Raw genomic sequence first — 21080 nt, 5'->3', positions numbered from 1 at the left:
GCATGTCGAGGCAGCAGCAGGCACGATACACTCGCAACATGCAGCTGCTCAACTTACGGGGGAAGGAATCGTCCTTCCAATGGCGCTTTCGTGTCAACAGCGTTCACGATGGAAGGACCGCAAAGATGTCTTCGGCAAGGAGCACAACGGAGGCTTATGGAGAGCATTGGAACGTCAATCTCGCGAATTGAGGCTCCGTAGCGCTGGAGTACGTTTCGATATTGCCATTTGGGCGCGTATTGCACTGTTTGGAAGTGGAAGAGCAGACGTGCTGTCACTGTTGGCGCGTCTTGGGTGCCTCAGGCAACACGGAACAAACGTCGCGCCGAAGCCGACCATCAAAGACTCAACAGGTTTCTTTGAACAGTTGAACATGCCTTTCGATTGAGTATATTATAATGCCAACATTGGAAAATACCAAGATACATGTCGCTAAACTAGCAGGATATGACCAGAATGGTCGAAACATAACAAGAACAACAAGGCTTTCCAGCCATGACACCACCCACATCACCCAACAGGCCATATTGCCCAAAATCCAGATCGCTCAACGTCCACCACGACCGCACGCTCTTGACCAACTGTCAATCTTCTGCCGTCCCGGATCATCGTCTATCACGCTGCGGCTTTCATTGATAGCAATATCTTCATAATTCCAATCATCAATTTCTGGTCTCGGCACCAGCTCCTGCTTATTGGGATCTCCGGCTTCTCCATCTGGAATTTGTGACATCCACTCGAAGATCCGCTCTCGAGGAGCTTGAGTAATGCCGCCTCGCTCGTACCCGGAGCCATAGCCGTCACTTGCATGGTCCTGGAAGCGGGACTTCTGGTAGTGCTGGGCGACATCAACACCGGCTTCTTCGGCAGCTGCTCGGGCTCTCGATTCCTCTTCTTCTGCCTCGATAAGGGCTCGTGTGAGTTCGCGGCCGCGTTGGACCCAGCGCAGAGACCAATCGAGGGGGTCTTCATTTGCTTCTTCAGCCCGGCATCGGTCCTGGTCTGCATCCTCTTCGCGCGCATCGAAAGCTTCTTGCGCTTTCCGGAACTTGAGATGGGCTTGCTGCCAGGTAACTTGTGCTTGCATCTTTTGCTGCCGGGCTGGATCTTGGTCATCCGGAATGGTGGCAGCAGGCTGACTTTCTGCATCGCCTGGCGGTTTCTCGTCGGCGTCCCAGCCTGGAAACTCTTCATCCATTTCCTTGCAGTACTGGCCAAACTCGGCTTCTAAATCCATCGCATCGAAATCGGGCTCAATGTCTGCAGGAGCAGACTCCATTAGCTTCGCTGCCACGAAGGCTTCCTCGAGATATGCATTGACCTTTTCTTGACATATATGAAGATGCTCCTTCTGGGCTTCAATGCCCGCCTCAACAAGACGGATTTGGTACTGTACCGCCTCCTGAAACCCCTCCAATTTGTGCACTTCTTTACGCAACGATGGTAAGTCTTCCTCGGTGTCCTCGTCATCGTTGACTTCGCGCTCGTCGGTGGCCATTAGAATTCGTATGTTCAAGTCGGCGATTTGCATCGTAATTTGGGAAATTAGGTCGCGCCATCGATGGTGCTCTCCAACAGCGGACTTTTCCAGAGCTCGCACTTCTCGCTGAGATTGTATGGCTGCTTGAACCTTTCGAGAGAAGTCCAAATTCAATAACAAGGAGGATACATTTTCAACGCCGTCGGACGCGTCGACTATGCGAATGGGTCCTCGAGTGTAGTCGTTTTCGTCCTCTCCACAAAATTTTAGGTACTTCACGCGCCGCAGAGCTTGATTCTTGGAATCGTCATTGGCTTGCTGCTCAGTTGAAGCATCATCGGTCTCGATTTGCATTTCTGGATCTGCGTTCACAACGTGCTCGGCTTGCATTTCTGGACCTTCGTTCGCAACGTGCTCGGCATTTGGGATGCCTGGTGCGCTCTCGGGAGCTATTGATGGCGGATCTTGGACCTCCATATGAACAGATTGGTCGTCAGGACTGGTCTCCGTAGCTTGCACGGAAATGCCTACACTGGGTTTTTTCAAACGTTCGTCTCCATCTGCACCCTGCGGAGTCTGTCTGGACCCAGATGAACGATCTGATCTCGTAGAGTCGCCATTTCGTGTGGTGCCAGCTGGGCCCTTTCTGCGAGCAAATCGCTGGAAAACTTTGTGAACTCGATTGCTGTCCACAATGACAAAGGGCACAGCAAGCAATGCAGTCACGATTGCGAGTGTCTGCGATCTTCTTTTTCCCTGGAACATGCGAACCATCTTTGCAGTGTTGTTGAAGTTTTGCGATCCAGTTGTTTGATTGACTTAGTGTCTTAGATTCGGGATATTGGTCGAGTCGATGCAATATGGATTCCTGCGGTTTGTCGAGACTCCAGATCAGTGAAGGATGATAATTAGATTAATAGGAGGTTATGATTGTTGGGCACGTTCCTGGATCTTGCAATGAATGGTAAGTCTTTGTTGCAGCTTCATTCACTTCGCCGCCAAGGCACACTGACTTTGTTCTTGGTATGTTTGCACGTGCTCCTGCCACCATTCACCACATTCACCAGTGAATCTGCTCAGGAGGTGAGTGATGCTGTGAACAGGAGGTGGACTCGGTCAGCATATTTCCAAGCTTGCAGCTTGCAGTGAGCATCAATACCATGGCAAGCGATCCAGCATTTCGGTACCCAGAAGCGCCTTTCACTGTGACCTCGCGTGTCCGCGAAGCCCGTGTTGACATTTTTGCACACTTCACGAGCGCAACGCATGAAGATGAAATAGGGCCACATCCGGTCGTGACCCTTCACTCGCCCGACCCCTTTCATCACAACTCTTAGTCTACTTCCCCGACCCATCTTCTACATCAAACCAGTAACAGAAGAGAACTCGACTGCAACTTGCAACAAACAACAATCAGCTGTCGCCCAATCGATTGTCCGCAATCATGCCACGAGTCCCGGACGAACTGTCCGCTGACCAACAGGGTGCTGACAAGTTGACACCGAAAGACCAAGGTGCTGTCGAGACCTCCGCAGAGCGCCACTCCTACCTCTTGAATGAACCTTGCAAGCCTGAACAGCAGCAAGCAGGCTTTAAGCCCTTTGGAAAGTATCAACATCCTCAATCTCGTGGATGGGTCAAAGACCAACTTCTCAAGTCCAAGTCGCAATCCGTTGCAGCCAAACCCAATCGACATGATTCTCTGGAGCCCCTCGATGAGCGCGAAATTGATATCGAACCAACGAAGGAGCCCGTGAAGCTCAATCAAGATAAGGGGTCTGTAGCTGGCCGATCCTGGCGCGGCAAGCAAGGAGGCTTCCGTACAAAGACAGCGACGACTTACGCCTTGCCGAAGAAGTCGGCCTTCGAATGGCCTGTTGGTCGGGCAGTCGCTCCAGCAGTACCATCTGCCCCAGCCCCACCGGCAAATGCAACTCACCCAGAGCCGGCACTGCCACTGTTCGTTAGCTCAAACTCTGCTAATTACCAGACCCATGCTAGCACTGGTCGCACTTGGCGAGATTTTGATATCGGTGATGTGTTCTGGATCTCGTGGACATCTTACTACACTGACCCCCAAGTGACTGCCGACCCCCAGTCTCTCTACCAGACTCGCGATGGTCCGAAGGTCACAAAAGTGCGTCTGCATGTTTGTGTGTCGAAATCCGAGTTCCTGATGCGAGCTTTGCCTATCTTTTCTCATAACAACGGAGGCATCGTCAAGATTCCACAGGACCGTCAGTATGAGTTCTCCTGCATGAAGCAAGTTGGTGACACTACTCGTGTTACCCACCCCCTGGGCACTCAAGTCCTGAGCTTCGAGAGCACTCTTCCAGACTTCGAACTTCGCAACACCAGCACTGTGCGTTTAGTTGAGTCGCAGCCTGTGCACTATGATCAGCGAATTCTGAAGGTCGGTCATCTCGCTGCGTACTCAATCACTCAGCTGAGCCAGCAGATGGCCAAGGCTGAGCAGACCGGAAGCTGGAAGTTCTCACAGAAGACCGACAAGCAGAAGCGGGACGAGATCATTGTGAAGAAGCAGGCGAGTATCGCCGCGGTGAAGACCATGCCTCCGCCTGGAAAGAAGTTGTGAGGGACTTCTTTCTGCGGAGATCCGGCATGGCCATGGTGTTTTGTCGAGAAATGGTGAATGCCCAAGACTGACGGAGTTGTTGAGTTGTATTCAGAAAACTGTCTTTACTTGTGTTTGATTGCATTGATGGGTCGTCGCTCACACGTCGTGAGTTAGGTGTTTCTTGCTATATTCTGCTTGCTTTGGCACTGGGACTGGAAAAACCGGCGTTTATGTTGTTCCAAGCCGGTTGGAGTTGGGGAATTGAGGGTTGACGACTTGCATTCTGGTGGCGAGAGGTCCGCTTTATTTGGTTTACAACGCATTTTTGGGAGCATAGCTTAGAGCGTTTGCGCTTCGATACTTTCTTTGAGGGAGTTTGTGAATTCTGGTGGAAGCCTTGATAGGGCAGGTCTCTGTAGCTAGAAACTCCTGAATCGAAGTCATGATCAGACTTAATTGAACCAGCGTGCAATTTCCATGTTTAGCGAGGCCTGACTCGTATATAGTCGTGAGTTGCAGCAAAGATAGCCCGGAGCATCTTGAGTCTGTGGGATGGTGAACCACGATTTGATGCTTTGAGCTAGTATAGGGAGCTGAGTGTTCTGTGTAAGTCTGGACCCAGTCGAGATAATGTAAGCCTTGCGTAATTTGATCGTATTGACTCGAAAGACTTATGAATCTTTCTCTTAGTGGATTCGGGGTATTTTCAGATGCTCAAAACTTGAATCTATGGCCGGGCTTTCGTGGCAATTTGACCTTGATGATCAAGTCACCTCGGGTCTCAGGCTTTTTGGAGAACGGCATACCTAGGCCTGGGTAACGATCTGTCCAGTCCTCATCCGTCCGGCCTGATTTAGTGACCTGAAGATGCTTGCCATCAATCGTGGTTATTATTCGACCCCAACCTAATTTCGCCTCTGCAGAGTTGATGGCTATTGTATGCTCGAGGTGATTGCCATTGCGAACAAACAAGGGATGGGGTTTATCTTTGATGATGAAGTGCAGGTCTGAGGAACCGTCATAGTCATCATCATCGCCCATGTCTGGGTATTTGATCTTGCTACCAGGCCTAAGGCCGCGCTTGATGGGTACAGCAAGAATGGTGTCCTCGATATCTTCTTTCCCTGTCCGCCGATCGTACGTCTTGCGTCGAACTTTTGAATTCTTCGTGGTGCCGTTGAACATTTCCTCCAATCACAGCGGCAAGGGCCTCTCTACGATTTTCGGTTCGGGCAGTGGAGGAGGGGAACAGAAAGCAGAATCATCCTTCCGCGCTTCACTTCCGCGCGAGAAGTGAGCGAAGAGATCCTCATCATCACTGACGCTGCCACGCATGAATTCGGCGAGAATGCCCTGAGGATCGTTCGAGCCTCCGAATCCTGCGAATCTGGGCAAGGGACGCTCGGCAGTCCCTCGCGAGAATTCAAATTGGGAACTTCTCGGTCCATCCTTTTGTACTGATGCGCTGTGAGTCCCTCCAATGTGCAGGTCATCGCGATGCACCTTTCCAGCTCCGGTCGCGTTTTCTCTTCCAGGTCTTATATCAGGCTTCGTGGCTGGCTTCTGGGAGTCCCGGATAGGGCCCACAGAAGCAGACCGTCGAGCCGCTCGTGCTGGTGACGGGCTGCGACCGACATAGCGAGAACGTCTTAGCCTCGAAGCTTTTACAGGCGTCGTTGGTACGCGGTCATTTCCAGTATCAAGTGCGTCTCTCCTGCTTCCCTGGTCTTCCACGTTCGATCTGCCGCCAAGTTGCTGGCCGAGGGCGGCTCTGGCTTTCTCGAGACGTTCTGTGATCTTGCGGTTTCCAGGTTCGTCGTTCATGACCTCTGCTGGACTGGTATCCAACGATCGCACATCTTTGAGATAGGCCAAACATACAAGAGCGTCTGGGTACCATCGGAACATGGAGTTGATGGCCTCTTGTAGCTCCGAGCTACTGGTCTTGTCAATACAGCATGTGTCTATCCATATCCAGTCAACGCCAACACCTGTGGCCCAATCCTTGACGAATTTGCAAAAAGACTGGATCTTTTGAAAACCTCTCATCTGGCAAATGCTTGGGTCCGATTTATGCGCGAGAAACTGCTGAAAGGTGATTTCGTCGTTCGACCAACGGTGGCTTGTGATGACGTACGGGGGCCGGTCCTGTTCGGTGGGGAATACCTTGAATTCGAGGGTATTGATGTTCAGCAGACGCATGATTCCAGTCCAGGTCGCGCATCTTCGCTATCTAGATAGCACGTTCGAGAAGAGAGCTGAGATTGCGACGTTCTCCACGCCGTGGCTGTGCATATGCATGGTCGAAGCGAAGACAGCCCCATGACGGGCTTGTGGCGGCGCTGGAAGGATTGTCTGCAGCAGAACCCTCACAATCGGGGTAAAGTGTAGCAGAGACGAAGTAATGGAGAAGCAGAGTGGGAAGGCGAAAGTTCGACATGTGGTTTCCTCGTTGGCGCCTGAGGCAAAAAATACAGAAGCTTATGTCATCCCGCTTCGGAGGTGCAGTCTGAGAAGGAGACAGTCGCCATGGTGGAAATTGTCTTCAGTATGTATGCAGCATAGTCGACGACCACGAGGCACTGCGTCCGATATCCGGAGAAGGTTATCATGCTCGGCCAGTACTCGTATGAGCTGAAGTCAGTGCCAGAATTATTGCTGATGCTTCTTTCTCGTCGCCCGTAAGTCGCGCTTCCTGGTCTGGTTCGAGCGACGGGAGCGCACCTTCTGAGTTCTGCCGCGGAGATGGGCCATCTTATGTGCTGACTGCTTGGTTAGATATAGCTGACGCTATGTTGATTTGCTTTCCCTCCTCCTAGGGGCAATGCTAATAACATGCCTACATCCACCCCACATGCTTCCGTTGCACGGAACACCCGGCAAAGCTAGCCTGTTCGCTCGCTGGCGCGAACTCTCGCACTTCACTTGCTATTTCCCGACCCTTCTACCCGTTCAGAGCCTCGACGAAGGACCCCTCCAACTGTGACTTCATGGCGTCGAGAATAGGATATAATAATCAAGCAAGTCAGCATACAGCTTACCAAGTCTTCTTTCAACCTATTTCTATTCGCTAGGCCGACAAAAACTTGTCTCACTCAAGATTGTCAAGCTCTATGTGAGAGTAAGCAGCTCCGCTGAACGACGTCACGCTGCTCAGATCATTCTCATTTTCCCAATCTGGAAGACCATAATTGCCCTCGACCTTCCATTACAGCTCGATCAGCAATATGGTACTAACCACGCTCATGCTGTATGCTGCCGGCGCAGCCATACTGCTCAGATCTATCTACCTGCTCTACCAAGCTTTATTCGGCCCATTGAAAGATATACCTGGTCCATTCTTCGCACGCTTCACTCGGCTTTCCTACCTCCGAAGTCTCTATAGTGGACAAGCTCATTGGGAAGAAATCGCATTGCATCGAAAATATGCGAAAGATGGCCAATTCTATGCTCCTGTGGTCCGGCTTGGTCCGAATATGTTCTCCATCACACGTCCGGAAAAGGCAGTGTATGGTATAGGCTCAAAGATGCCCAAGTCCAGCTGGTATGAGGGATGGAAACACCCGTAAGTGACGAAGACGCACGTTCCCTTGATCAGCCCCGTATCCCAAGCAGAAGCTTCAGGACTGCAGAAACACGATTGCAAATACTTTGCAACCGACACAGACCTTTCCGGAACTTGAGCTTAGCTGCTGACGATTGTTCGTAGATCACCAGATCGATGGACTCTATTCCCTGATCGTAATATGCAGCGCCACGCAGAGACGCGACGGAAGTTCCAAAGCATGTATGCTATGTCGAGTCTTCTGCACTACGAATCATACGTGGAAGCGGCACAAGACATCTTCAACCAAAGGCTCGTCGAAATGTGTCAAGACGGGAGAACAGTCAATATGCATCACTGGCTCCAATGCTACGCTTTCGATGTCATTGCCAATATCACCTTCAGTCGAAGATTTGGCTTCCTGGATGAAGGGAAAGACATTGAGAACATGAGTAAGATTAATCGCTATAAGGCATCTCCAACGCGCGAGAGACTTGTCTTAGACATCTTCGTACCTCCTACTGACTACTTTTGTTAGTGGCATCGCTTGACGCGAATCTGATCTTCTCTTCCCTGGCTGGAGTGTATTCGTGGGCATATCCATTCCTCTACAAAATCATGGAGAAAGTGCCAGGATCAGGCGCTGCAGCACGGACGTACCTCATGAAATTCAATACGAAAATGATAGCAGAAAAGGAAGCTCAACGAGTTGCAGATAAGGAGGCCGGGAGAAGACATTAGCCGGAAGAGGGAACACCAAGAGACTTCTTGAGCCTCGCAATGGACGCCGAAGAGGATCCGGACAAGAAGATGACCAAGTATAATGTCTTCATGATCGGGATATCAAACATTATTGCTGGATCGGACACCACAGCCGTATCACTGAGCAGCGTCCTCTGGCATCTGATCGCGAATCCACATACTCTCCAACGTCTACGCGCCGAGCTAGACCAAGCAATCAAAGATGGTAAAATGACCGCCGACCGCGTCTCCTTCAAACAAAGCCAAGAACTCGCTTACTTTCAAGCCTGCATTAAAGAAGGTCTCCGCCTCTGCGCAGCGACCGGTCTCCCCCTCTGGCGCGAAGTCCCAAAAGGCTCAGGAGGCATCGAACTCTTCGGCCACTACTTCCCCGAAGGCACGGAACTGGGCATCAACACCTGGGTCGCCCATTACGATGAAGACATTTGGGGCCCTGATGCTGCACAATTCAAACCTGAAAGATGGATCGACAGTAGTGCTGAGAAGTTGAAGGTGATGGACAGCATGTTTATGCCTTTTGGCTTGGGATCGAGAACTTGCATTGGAAGACATATTTCGTTTTTGGAGATCAATAAGGTTGTCCCGATGATTGTTTCGAAGTTTGATTTTGAGCTGCTGGATAAGAGTGGTGTGCTGGATACGGAGAATTATTGGTTTGTGAAGCCGAAGGACTTTCGAGTTGTTGTGAAACCACGAAAGACATGAGCGATTGAGGCATTCGCATCCATACATGGCTCAGCTGGCTGCTTTGATGCTGATCTGGCGGGATAATTTGGATCTGGGTCTGGTTAATACTTCAGTGACGACTAGAAAAGCTGGTAACCTACCATGACTATGTTACATTGACCACAAGACTCAAAATCCGTGGTAAATACTCAGCCAATGACATCAGCAACTTGAAACGTTGCGAATTCGAAGCACTACGCAACAACGCGCCAGCATTCTTGAAGCAAACTGACAGTGGCGACCAAAAGCTATGCTCGATTCTAGTTGCTTGACAACTTCGGAGACTTCAGGCCTTCTGGTACCGCTATGAATGGAGTCGAAATAGCAATTTTGCTCAATAGGAGCTCACCAGAAATCAGTCACTAACACGCGGTCTCAGCGCCCGATCTGTTTGAGGCAGTGTGAGTTGCCATGTGGGCAAAAGTTTTGACTTTAGAAGTCACTTGGAACTTACACTGTGATCAGCAGTTGAGGCTTTCTTGATTTTGCCGCCTCGTCTCAATCCCTCTCGTTCCCGCATGTCCATACTCATCCACAAGTACGCAGATACTCAGGGCGCGTGATTCTCCTCTCCCTTCCTAAAGCAGCATCACCATATCTAGTGCTTATTCGAAAAGAAGACCTCTGTTCCACAGCTGACGAAGGAAGCTCGCTATAACGGCGATGGATTTCGTTTCTTTCGAGGGATCAACTTCCTGGAGACTACATCGCTCGCTTCAGCAATCAGCCCTACAATGATCGTCGTCATCCATGACACGCTTCCTGCCATGAGAAGCGAAGGAGGAAGGGGAGGATTGAACGAGCGATGCGAGACGACGAGAATGTCATGATATGGATCTGTCAGCGTAAGATAAGGATACCGTCTCACGAGTGCTGGTGAGTTGAGTGGTGTGGTCGCTACATCTCGCTTACAATGAGACGAAGGTGAACAAGTCGTCGCAAACCACCACCACGTCCTTCTCTCATGCCATCCCGTCTCATCACATCCCATCCCATCTCATTGTCAAGATGTCCTTCGTCGACACTCACCGCTCACCGCTCAATCGTCTAAACACGGCTCATACAATCTCCCCCAAAACTTACCTCCTCTCTCCTCTTCCCGACCTCCCACCCCCACGCTCATCACATCCAACAATACAACCACATGTCCCTTCCCTCCCAACTCGCATCTCCCAACTTTTGAACCCTCACACCGAATTCCGGTCCCTCTTCGTAAACAAGTTCAAAGTACAAGACTGACCCAGTCCCGTGACCATGCATCCTCTTCTATCAACCACTCGTAAGCGCCCGTGGCTTAGCCAACTCCGCACTCTAACTCGTCAACTCACAACAACAGGTGTGGCACACAAAAAGTAATACCAAGTATCAAGTGGCCAAAATGGGTCATCTGATCTCGCGTTTTTGAGGCTGGAACACTCCAGCCTCGATAACTAAGGCCGCGGCGAGGAGGAGCCACACGACGAGCCGCGGACTTGAAAATAGTAGTGTGTGTGCAAAGTCCAAGGCTCTCTGCCGCTATGAATGACAAGAGTGATCAGATGATTGCTTCTTTTCGAGTTGTTAACACCAACGAGCGCAAAAGGTAGGTCAACTGAGTATGCGACTCGAAAGTCAAGTCCTACCGGCGTAGAACTTAGAACTTATTCCTCGCAGATGGAACCAGGATATCGCAACAAGAGTATAGCAGCTTTTGAGCAGGTTTCTCCCAAGCTTGTAGTCAAATACCTGGAATCAAAAAGTCGACTCTGTTTGAGATATCAGCAGCAACTCGCGCAGTTCATGCTGAGAAGCAGTCATCGTCAGCAATTCTAGAATCCCAAAAAGCCACAGTTCTAGGGACATTAGGAAAATAGGGTGATAAGAGTCTAGACCCGGATGCAGTTCATGCGAAACCAGCTGCAGCTGCAACAGCGCGAAACGTTTGTTTGCTTCCTTCTTTTTAATTTTCGCATGAAACGTTCTATGCGTGTCAGCACTGTGGCGTAAGTGTCAGCTTTTGGCTGAAGCTGAAGCTGAATCTGAATCTGGGAGCCCTGTCAAGCCTCGAAGCGGCGATTTCCTGTATTGGACAAATTGCGTATCGAGCCACTTGCCAACTTGCGACGAATGTGCTGCGCAGCGAGTGGCAAACAAGCTGAAAGCTGAAAGCCTAACGTTGATAGTAAGAGAGCCGCGCCACGAATGCGTCGCGGCATTTAGAACAGATACCCTGATCAGCAGTGCAGCCTAGCGGCAGCGAAAATGTGTGCATGTGCAGAAAGCAAGATTTCGGACGATCAGCAAGTAGAGCAAGACACGGGGGCAATACGAGCAGTTGGAGTGGATGGATGCATTGCTTGATACATACGCTAATACGCTTTGCTTCGCGTGTGGTGGTATATAGATGTGATCTGCTGCTTTGCATCGCTTCGCGCCGTCTTAGCCGTTGAGTGCAGCGCTGATGCGGCTGCCTCCGAATTGTGCCGCGATTCGTAGACCTTGTGATCCCATTGGAAAGTAGCTCACGAGGTACCAGACTAAAGCGACGATCTGGACGATTGATGTGAATAGTGTCAAGATGGTGCTGCGGAGCTGTGCGAAGTGAATATGTCAGCGACGAGTATTCGAGTGAGGCGTCTGCGACACAGCATAGCCAATGAAGAGTGTTGCAGCGATCAATAACAGGCATGATGGAGTGCTCGCGTTGATGGCGAAGCAGGGAAGGGGTGTGAGATAGGGCAGGCGAGTAGGATAAGAAGGTCGAGCGGGATGGTGCGGGAGGGTACAGGGTCTGGTCGGGTTGGAGGCTAGCGCCACAAGTCGACAGTAGTTCGACCGCATGATCGACATCGCATCCACGCAACAAAGATATTGTTGATGACGCAAAGACGTCCTGGATGTGGTTGTTGTGGTGGTGTGGCGACGGGCGTATAATCTCCGGAGAACGGCACCCGGGAAGAAATGCAAGACTTACTCCGACCGCAAAGTACAGCGTCAGCGCTATGCTGCCAAAGTAGGTGGCTGTGAATGGTAATCGTTCTTGGGAGACCAGATGGCGCACTGTCGCGTTCGGTTAGCGAGCGCCTGATGGAGTGATGCCCATGCATTCCGGCTGCAAGAGATGCCATTCCGCGAGGCAGGTACTTCGCGATACCACAGGCCCCCGTCCGCGCACTGTGATTGATCGCTCAAGCACGCGCACGCGACGTAAGGTGTGGCGGAGGGAGCAGCAAACTTGGGACGATTGCTCACCATAGACCACTGGCCCCATCATGACCGCCCACGAGCCCAAGAAGAGGACTGAAGCCATCGTCCATCTGACCACGAGTTAGCGTGTTTTCATGCAGCAACATTATCGTGTTGTATGTGCGAGATGCGCTTGGTGCCGTTAGTATAGTCTGGCGGTTGAGCATTGCCAACTGAGTTGAGTGATGCTCATGCGCAACCAGGATGAGGTCCAGAATAGATGAACGAGGTGCAGGAGATCGACGTGAGCTTCAGAGCAGCTTCGCAGCGGGCGGCTGCAGGAGTGCTCGCTCGAGCTGCGGCAAGCACCCCAGATGCACTAAGCTGATGGTCAGGCGGGCGTATCCACAGTGCATAAGTGGCCGCGGCTCTGGCACACTGCGAACGCCCACCTCGTGGCTCGGATGGTGAATATTGATTCGATGCGTCAAGTGATGACGGCAGTGACGGTGTCGATACTTGGAAGAGTGTCGGCACTGCGGGACCGTCGTACACCCTTTCTCGCGAGCGAGCAGGGGATAAGTTTTGCTGAGCATGGGGGAAGTGCTTGTAATGATGAGTACACGAAAGAAAGCGAGGTACGTACAGGATGGCAAACTTGCGTGGTCTCAGGCTGAGTATAGGCAGCAATGTGAAGCAAACGACGAATAAGGCAATGGCAGCGAGATTCAAGCCACCGAAAAGTAGGAGACGGTCCCATCGACTTACTGTGAGCACGAGTTAGCCATTGTCTCGGCTGGGCTACCCGGCTGGCTATGGCTGGGCAAGCTTCGTGAATGACCGCGGAAAGCAGGCTAAGTGCAAGACCTGTGCGGCGCATGCACGTCGGAGTCTGATGCAGGAACTCCACTCGATCACACAGCAGGTTCTTGCAACGCGCCGGCGCAGCTGCAATATGCGATGCTGTGCATGGCCGAGACCGACTGCGTGCGGTCCTTTGTGAGAGCGACATAGTGCCGGAGCGCCCCCACGCGGTGAGGGTGTCTCGTGCTGTAGCAGTGCAGAGCTGCAACGAGGCAGACCGGGCAGCAGTGCGGGAGATGTTTGCAGATGTTCGCCAGACGATGGGTGTGCAATGATCATGACTTACGCGCAAACCACGCCTCTTCCTCTTCTCTTCGTGTCCGCGCGGGGAGTGGTGCGCCAGGCCCTTCGCCCTCCGTAGTAGGCAGCCTTACATAGCCTTCGCTTCCAAATGGATTAAGCTTCGATAGAGTGCCTAAGATTGGGTTCTGTGGGCTCGTGTTGACGGGCTCTTCAGCGCGGCGTGACCAGCCCAGGCTGTTCATGCTGTCGCGGAACGACGAGGAGGCCATGGTGGTGAGGGTGTCGTAATGGACTCTGCGCGTCTTTGTGCAGTGCTCGTAGCGTGTTTGAGATTCGGTGGAGAGCTTGCGAGCTCTGAGCTAGGGTCGAATGGTGTACTTGAATGGCGAGATCAGCGGTATTGTGCTGCCTTGGGGGCGCAGCCGTGAATTGTGGAGAGCCGGGCGCTGGTGTGGGCGATAAGATGGCGACACTATGATGCGGCTGGGCCGTCGAGGCAGCGAGATCGTGTTGTGGTGGTTGCTGGATGTTGGCGGATGGCGATGAGCCGTTCACGGCAGCTTGCACTTGCTGCTCCAGGAGGTGCACAGCACAAGCGCAGGTCGGGGACGGAAGCAGCAGGCTTGGCAGCACGTTTCGGTGTTTGCGAGCCGAACAGCACCACCCACGCTCGCAGCCCAGCTGTGCTCGCAGCTCGCAGCGACAAAAAGAGGGCAGACAGGGGCCTAGCAGAGTTCGCGCTTGGTGCGCAGGGTGATGTGCATACCGATCCTGCTCGATTCCACTATGACGAATGGAGGTGGCAGCGAGCAGGTGGGTGCTCTCGCCCGAGCCGCGAGCGAGGCTACTGATTATCGGTTTCACCTCGCGCTCAAAGGGCTCCATCTCACCTGGTCCTGGAGGCCGCGCAGCCAGTGCAATAGCCCGATGCAGCGGGCGTCGCGGCGGCGTCAAGAATGTAGGGCATGGCGCGGCGTGTGCGAGCTGTCATTGTGTGTGATGTCCGTTGCTGTGGATGTGGCTGAAGCTCCCATAACGACGACCACCATCGATGGACCAAGATCCGGCAAGCGAGGCTCCGTTTCCAGCAGCCTGGGACGCGTCCACGGGCGCTGCGTGTGTCGAGCGCGGAGGGAGTGGAGGCCAACATGACTCATTGGTCATCGTGAGGGAGGGCAGATGTGGAACAGGATGGCAGCCGTTCACAAGTAGCGGTCGTTGGAGGAGGCCTTGGCGGCGAGGGCGATGGAGTACATAGGACAGCGCTCCGCCGCATCGTATCGCCGCCGTTTCTGCTGCTGCTGGTGCCGCTGCTGCTATCATCATCCTGCTTCCCTGACCGCGCCGATATACTTTGTCGCAATTGGTCGCTGCTCGCCCCGTACCACGTACAGCCGAACAGCCAACCTTGACATACGCGAATCGCATCCCATAGTCCCAAGCAAGCGCGTCAAGCGACATCGCCGTTTTCCGTGCACCGCCATTTGGACGAGCCTGCACGGAAGCGCAAACGACGCCATACCGTCTCACCGGCTTCCGAACACGCTGCCTCGCGCCCATCGCCCACTCTCCCACCCCCATCTTCTTCCTTTGTCGCGCTCGTCTGCTGGCGCACAGGGCCCGCGTCCTTTGATACAAAGGTTGACAGTCCTGTTACACCAAGCCCACAAAGGCCGATCATTGCGGGCGCTGCGCTTTGCCCCTCACAATCACTAGTTAGCGCGACACTACGCCCCCAGCACCGACACTTTGTCGCGACGTCGCACAAACGAGCGCATATCAGAGACACTTTTCTCTCTCTGCCTCTTTGTGCTCGAGAGCCGCCGTTAAGCGCTGCACGGGGTGATTGCCCTCGACCTCGCCGCTGAGGTACTCGGTGTCGCATCCGTTAAGACGACAGCTGGACGCGATCCAGAAGATCCGCATCGAACCCCCGATCTCCCTTCGACTTCACGAAGCTCGCAACGCACCTATCCGCTTGCACGTGCGAGCTGCACCAACCATCGCCACTGCGACCTGCTCACCACTGCAGGCAGCCCGCAGGCCATCGACCGAACGAAGGAGCAGCGACGGTGAGTGTGCCTTGCCTCCCTTTCTTTGCAGCGTTTGTGCTGGTCCGCGGCCTCCGTGTATGACTCCCCGCGCCCGCTATCGGCACCCGAGATGGCCTGAACAGGACGACGGCCAGAGCGAGAACCGCATTGCTGGACGGCGACCCAGCATACTCCCACACTCCATCGCGGCAAGCCGACCCGACGCAGCCCTCAGAGACGTCAATGCCTTCCTGCACCGAGCCATCTGGGGCGGTGCTTGGCGTTGCATGAAGACATTGTGGGCCGTGTCTCTGTCGTGCATGTCTGTTTTGGGCGGCACCTGCCATTTATGCCACTGCAGCCATCCGCGAGTGATTTGGCATTACTTGACCAGAACAGAACGTAGCTGACCTTCCTCTCCTCGTCCAGAGCTCCTTCCTCCTCCCATTCTCCGCCCTGCCCGCCCGACCTCTGCACGCGCGAGCGCTGCGTCATTGCAGAGCACCAGGCAACCAGCTGCGGTGCACTGCGAATCCGATCGCCCATTGGATCGAGCAGGATCGTCGTGCTCGCGACGCACTCGTGTCCGGCCCTATTGCTGGCCCAGACACGCACACCACAGCTCGCTCGGCACCAGCGGGCAGCAAGAGAGTAGGGCCGAAGGGATACACACCGGTCTCTTCGCGGCCTATCACGACACCGGCCACACGCATTGCCACGATAGTCTCGCGCTGTCACCAGGCAAAGCGGACACAAGAGCCACGGCAAACACTCGTATGAGCGCTTGAGCTGTCGACCAAGGAATGCCTGCATCGTGTAAGTCGCCACTATATCTCTACTGCCCTTTCCCGCGGCTTCACATGAGATCTGCTTAGACCTCACCTTGTTCGCCACATGGAAGCGTTACTGCGCGGCGGCACTGGCGTGTCGATGCTGGGCCAACAATGTTCGCGAATTGCATTGCTGACTTGTGTTCCCACAGCCAAAGACAGTTTGACCATATTTCCGCCCTTCGACAGTCAAGCGAAGGAAGCCGACGACAAGCGCGACTCACCTATTGAGTTCACTTTTGACAGTGGCTTAGACGACGACGAAATGGCGAGCACGCAATCGCCCTTCATCAAGTCTGAGCCAGACGACTTCAACAACTTCAACTCCAACCAATACATGAACTACAACAATCACAACCACATGACCCAGTCAGGCGGCAACATGAACGTCAATCCAGCGAACTTGACCAACGGCGGCGGCAACAACTTCATGACGTCCTCATATATCGCTGACGACGAATTGGCCGACCTCAACATCGACAGCACGCCACAGTTCGGTGGCGACGTGCAATTCCAGAATTTCCTGCAACAGCAGCACATGTCGCATCCCAATACATTCTCGCACACTCCCGACGGGGCACCAATACAGTCGCCATTCAACAACGACTTCAACTACGGGCAGTTCCGGGCAGCACCGGGCCAACAGCAATTTGGTCACAGCCTGCCGACACAAGCCCAAGGCTTCCGACAGTCTCACATGAGCGCTGACCGAAAAGTTGGTGACTCCCGGTCACCTGCCACACCCAACACGCCGGGCATGGCACACCTGACTGTCAATGACGAGAATCACCCTGGCATGCAACAGATCAACCACCGACAACACAGTTCCATGGGTAACGGCTGGGAAAGCACACCAAGCGGTCACAGCTGGGGCGAATCATCACCATTCCCATCACCAAACGGTCAACCACAGCACCCGCAAATCGAGGCCGTCCTCAGAGGTACCCACCATCACAAGGTTGCATCGAGTCTACCGACAAAGATGGAACCCGGTTTCGGAGCACCTTCCACCACGCAGGAAGCGAAGCGTCGGCGGAGACGCGAGTCCCACAACATGGTCGAGCGTCGTCGCCGCGACAACATCAATGAGCGAATTCAAGATCTCGGTACATTGGTGCCACAGCACAGACTCGAAGACGAGAAGGTGCGCAAGCATCTGCAGACTAACGCTCCACTTTCGCCATCCATCGCAAATGCGGGCATGTCACCGCCGAACGCTTCCTTGCTTGGCACATCAGCTCGTAGAGCCGCTGGCAACATCACCCAGGGTCTACCACTCGAGGAGAAAGACAAGGGTCCCAACAAAGGCGACATCTTGAACGGTTCCGTGGCTTGGACACGAGACATGGTCTGGTTCATGCACCTCAAGCTCAGCCAAGAGCAGCAGCTCAAGAAGTATGTGCAGGAACTTGGCGGTCAGTGGCCATTCGAGGCGTCTGAAGAAGAGCTCCGCATGACATCCGAATTCCTGGAAGTCTTGACCAAGCACCGCGACGCTGGCGGCTTTACTGGCTACACACGCGCGCCTGGTTCAGGTCTTCGAGTGCCGGGTTTCACCAATCTCAACGGTGACAGCGTGGCCAACTCCGAGCCGCAGAACCTCACGATCCCAGCTCTGAGTCCAGGCTACCGTCCAGGCGGTAGTGGCATGTCGAGCGGTATGTCGCACGACTCTGCAGGCTACAACTGGAACATCGACCCCAAGGAGGAAGATGAGTTTGGTATTGGTATGGAGATGCAATAGGGAGGCAACTTCACTTACCTGCCACAACCCAACACCTTCGCGTACCCACAGGCGCCAATACAGGTGCAAAACAATGTGGATCCACTTCTGCACTTCCTCAACTTCGAAGCCCCGCCATCTGCCGAGATCCCAGCGGATCTGGTGGGTAACACCGACATCTGCTCGAGCACTTGATCTGGAGCTACACCCCTTGCATGAGGGACCCAGAGACCGGGGCGTGCTGACGCACTCTGTGACAGCAGCTGTCACAATGCAACCACCCTTTCCACCGACACTCGATACCTGCTGCTGGCATCTGCTTGCGACAATGATGTTACCTCACGAGTGCTTTTGACATCTTCCACCCACACCAGCGGCGTTAGTGTTACACGGAATTCTGATACATGGGATCTCTCGGTTTTGTGCTTTCCTCACCAATGATACCACCATATGCTTTTGCTTTGATGACTGCTTCCGACTATTTGGCTATGATCTCGGCTACCCAACCGCGACGACCCGCTGCTTCGACCTATTCCGGCAAATGCACTGATGGAGTCTGGCGTCTGCTCAGACCGCGCGCATACCTGGAGTTTGGGTCCGGCGTCTCGAACACGACACACATATCACAGCCTGCGAACAAACGCGGCACACTTTCACGAGCCGTTACCATGGAGTTTTTGATTTGTCACGATTTTCCTGAGACACCCTTCTACTGTGTTGTTCTCTTGATTTAAACTGCGATGCCTGAATGGCAAGGGGGGACAAGGGAGATTCTGCATGCTTGCGAGGGAGTTCAATCAACCATGTGTTTCGACATACTACTTGCATCGGGACGAGGCACCACACGACACACAACACCAACACTACCACTTATTATGCATGCATGGCAGAGAAAGACTTCTGAATGGGACTCCCACTGAACAAACGAAACTGATGGAAATTGTTGAGAGCAAGGCAGAAGATTTTTTCTCAAAATCACACTACTTGTCTTTTTTGAATGGAGAGAAGATTGTGGCATGACTGGCTGGTACATTGTGCGACTTATCATCATCAACATCATCATCTGTTTAATGGGTAGCCGAGAATGAATCTATAAATCTGACAAATTTTCCATTTTCACTTTCTTTGCTTGCACGAGTAGGACTGTGAAGGATGTGTACGCTTGGTCGATGTATTTGACATATGGCCATTGGCGAACTAGCAGCTGCGACTTCATCTACATCGGGAGTCCGAGAGCTGCAGGTTTATCGATTGTCATGCGACGTGGTATTGCGGTAACCCATCATGAAGGCTCGACGGCGAAGATACTTAGCCATCTTCAGCTCTGCCCAAAATCGAGGCTACGGCCAGTCGCGCCTCACAACCATCTGTCTCAACCCCAATGACTGGCCTCGAATCAACCACTTCCTCCAGCCTCCGATCCGCAAGCAAGTGACACGCATGCCGACAGTTCTCCTTCTGCAGAGACAAGAACGCCACAGTTACACGAGGGCTTGTGTCCGGGCTGTCAAATGCTTGGACTTGACTTGGTTCGGGGGTAGCAGTCTGATACAATGCCATTCGGCACCTCGTAATCTTGTCGTCTGGCGTGAAGCTTCATCCTTGTCATCGACACTTTTGTGGTATGTTGGTCGTTCTCGGATTTGCGAGCGTTGCTGGAATCTGCCGTGCGAGTGTCTCTGTTTCTCCACCGCCTCGCCTCGCTGGCGATTGCCGTTACGGCGACGGCCGGTGCCCGAATTCCAGCGACCGAGACTGTGAGTGAGACTTGATGCTGTGGAGATCAAGATTTTTGGTCGTTGTGGAGGACCTTGCTGTTGGTCGTGTTCTGGATCGTTGCTCCTGCCACCCGCTGCCACAGCAAGCCACGGTGTTTTCTCACACGCGTCTCAGTTACTGCTTGTCGGCTGACCAAGGGTGCTCGCTCTTCCTTCACCGCACATTAGCAGCGACATATCGTCGTCTGACCAAATAGCTCTCTTGCCGCGTTCCAGTGCTCGGTGACCGCCGCGCGAATTTTTGTTGATGTTGCATTTGCTGCAAGCTCTCAAAGAAGAATATCGATTCCAAATGTTCATGTCTGAGAAGTCAGACCGCCTTCGTGTAGTTCAGATAAGCCTGTTGCTGGGGTGCGTTCTGCAGCTTATCCCTTGCTTGGGGCGAGGTGGTCGGTCTCACGGTTCCGCCCGAGCGGGTTTCGTCACTCCTGCTGCTGCTGCTGATGCCGTGTGATGTGTTGACGGAGGCGGTGGGACGTCCTAGTGGCATTCTCCGTTTGGATCATGGCGTTCGCGAGTGCCGAGCGTGAGCTGGAGATTGTGGAGTATCGCGATGCCGCATCTCTGCTCGAGCTGGGATTTGGCTTCTGCTTTTTGGAGTGCAGCTGTTGTCTCTTTGTGCTGTTGACCGACTCTCCCGTGCTCTGATAGCCACCCTGAAGCGAAGCCGTATCACTTCTTCCCTGCGCTGTTCTGCTTTGCTCTCTCTTCCGCGTCCAGCTCCGCTTTGACCTTCGCTTTCATTGCATCCTGCTTTTCATCTTCATCCCCAAATCCCAAATTGCGCATTGAATCCGGCGCCATCAAGTTTCTGTCCATGCGGCATTGCAGGTAGGATTTGCTGAGTTGCCTGCACTCTTCATCATTGACGCCACGCTTGGACTTGATGCAGCGCAAGTACTGCTTCATGATGGGCTGGCATTCTGCCTCGTGGTCGAGCGGGAAACTGCCTCGTTCCGGTGGCGTAGGTTTGCTAAAGGTCGTGCGGCCTCCTGGTCCTCCAAATGTCGACATGATGGCGGTGCTGTCAAGTAAGTGTTCTCTTTCGGTGATGTTTCTTCTGTGCGGGAGCGCGTTCTGGCGGGAAAAGCACGTCGGTCGATCACCGATGGAGGCCGATTCTAATCAAAAACCCCGTCATGCTTCTAAGCGAAGTTTGATGGTGGAAGACGGCCGATTAGTTGGGGCTCATCGGGCGCTAGCTCACGTTGCATCGCGGCACTGTTCCTGACGCTTCGTCTTTCTAGCCAACTGCCGGCCACGACCTTCCGACTGCTTTAGCTGTCGGGAGGTGACGCGCTGCTGGGAAAGCATCCTCTTCCCAGATGTGCATCACGGCGGTCCGAGGCAAGCG

At 53.4% G+C, this 21080-nt stretch overlaps 9 protein-coding genes across 9 annotated transcripts; 4 read left to right on the top strand and 5 right to left on the bottom strand.

Annotated features, from left to right (window-relative positions):
• Nucleotides 1-547: 547 nt before the first annotated feature.
• On the bottom strand, nucleotides 548-2254 carry RHO25_000210 (uncharacterized protein; the record flags this gene model as incomplete). The annotated part of the gene is made up of 1 exon (XM_023592835.1): nucleotides 548-2254. One exon carries the CDS (start codon nucleotides 2252-2254, stop codon nucleotides 548-550), a length of 1707 nt encoding a protein of 568 aa, XP_023458790.1.
• Nucleotides 2255-2924: 670 nt separating this feature from the next.
• Nucleotides 2925-4076, top strand: RHO25_000209 (uncharacterized protein; the record flags this gene model as incomplete). The annotated part of the gene is made up of 1 exon (XM_023592834.1): nucleotides 2925-4076. One exon carries the CDS (start codon nucleotides 2925-2927, stop codon nucleotides 4074-4076), a length of 1152 nt encoding a protein of 383 aa, XP_023458791.1.
• A 696-nt stretch (nucleotides 4077-4772) lies between these two features.
• Nucleotides 4773-5243, bottom strand: RHO25_000208 (uncharacterized protein; the record flags this gene model as incomplete). Its single annotated transcript, XM_023592833.2, has 1 exon — nucleotides 4773-5243. The coding sequence occupies one exon, from the start codon at nucleotides 5241-5243 to the stop codon at nucleotides 4773-4775; it is 471 nt and encodes a 156-aa protein (XP_023458792.1).
• Nucleotides 5244-5252: 9 nt separating this feature from the next.
• On the bottom strand, nucleotides 5253-6260 carry RHO25_000207 (uncharacterized protein; the record flags this gene model as incomplete). The annotated part of the gene is made up of 1 exon (XM_065601986.1): nucleotides 5253-6260. One exon carries the CDS (start codon nucleotides 6258-6260, stop codon nucleotides 5253-5255), a length of 1008 nt encoding a protein of 335 aa, XP_065458058.1.
• A 1025-nt stretch (nucleotides 6261-7285) lies between these two features.
• RHO25_000206 (uncharacterized protein) lies at nucleotides 7286-8343 on the top strand (the record flags this gene model as incomplete). The annotated part of the gene is made up of 3 exons (XM_023592832.2): nucleotides 7286-7623; nucleotides 7768-8054; nucleotides 8141-8343. The coding sequence occupies 3 exons, from the start codon at nucleotides 7286-7288 to the stop codon at nucleotides 8341-8343; spliced, it is 828 nt and encodes a 275-aa protein (XP_023458793.1).
• Nucleotides 8344-8382: 39 nt separating this feature from the next.
• RHO25_000205 (uncharacterized protein) lies at nucleotides 8383-9069 on the top strand (the record flags this gene model as incomplete). Its single annotated transcript, XM_065601985.1, has 1 exon — nucleotides 8383-9069. The coding sequence occupies one exon, from the start codon at nucleotides 8383-8385 to the stop codon at nucleotides 9067-9069; it is 687 nt and encodes a 228-aa protein (XP_065458057.1).
• A 2439-nt stretch (nucleotides 9070-11508) lies between these two features.
• RHO25_000204 (uncharacterized protein) lies at nucleotides 11509-13631 on the bottom strand (the record flags this gene model as incomplete). The annotated part of the gene is made up of 5 exons (XM_023592831.2): nucleotides 11509-11661; nucleotides 12044-12129; nucleotides 12322-12386; nucleotides 12902-13022; nucleotides 13406-13631. The coding sequence occupies 5 exons, from the start codon at nucleotides 13629-13631 to the stop codon at nucleotides 11509-11511; spliced, it is 651 nt and encodes a 216-aa protein (XP_023460282.1).
• A 2567-nt stretch (nucleotides 13632-16198) lies between these two features.
• On the top strand, nucleotides 16199-17969 carry RHO25_000203 (uncharacterized protein; the record flags this gene model as incomplete). Its single annotated transcript, XM_023592830.2, has 2 exons — nucleotides 16199-16211; nucleotides 16378-17969. The coding sequence occupies 2 exons, from the start codon at nucleotides 16199-16201 to the stop codon at nucleotides 17967-17969; spliced, it is 1605 nt and encodes a 534-aa protein (XP_023460283.1).
• Nucleotides 17970-20398: 2429 nt separating this feature from the next.
• On the bottom strand, nucleotides 20399-20740 carry COX19 (Cytochrome c oxidase assembly protein cox19; the record flags this gene model as incomplete). The annotated part of the gene is made up of 1 exon (XM_023592829.2): nucleotides 20399-20740. One exon carries the CDS (start codon nucleotides 20738-20740, stop codon nucleotides 20399-20401), a length of 342 nt encoding a protein of 113 aa, XP_023460278.1.
• Nucleotides 20741-21080: the final 340 nt, after the last annotated feature.

Source organism: Cercospora beticola, chromosome 1 (genome assembly GCF_033473495.1).
Source record: "Cercospora beticola chromosome 1, complete sequence".
Classification (NCBI taxonomy): domain Eukaryota; kingdom Fungi; phylum Ascomycota; class Dothideomycetes; order Mycosphaerellales; family Mycosphaerellaceae; genus Cercospora; species Cercospora beticola.
The sequence above is the reverse complement of the archived record's forward strand: the minus strand, read 5'-3'. Positions and strand labels throughout refer to the sequence as shown.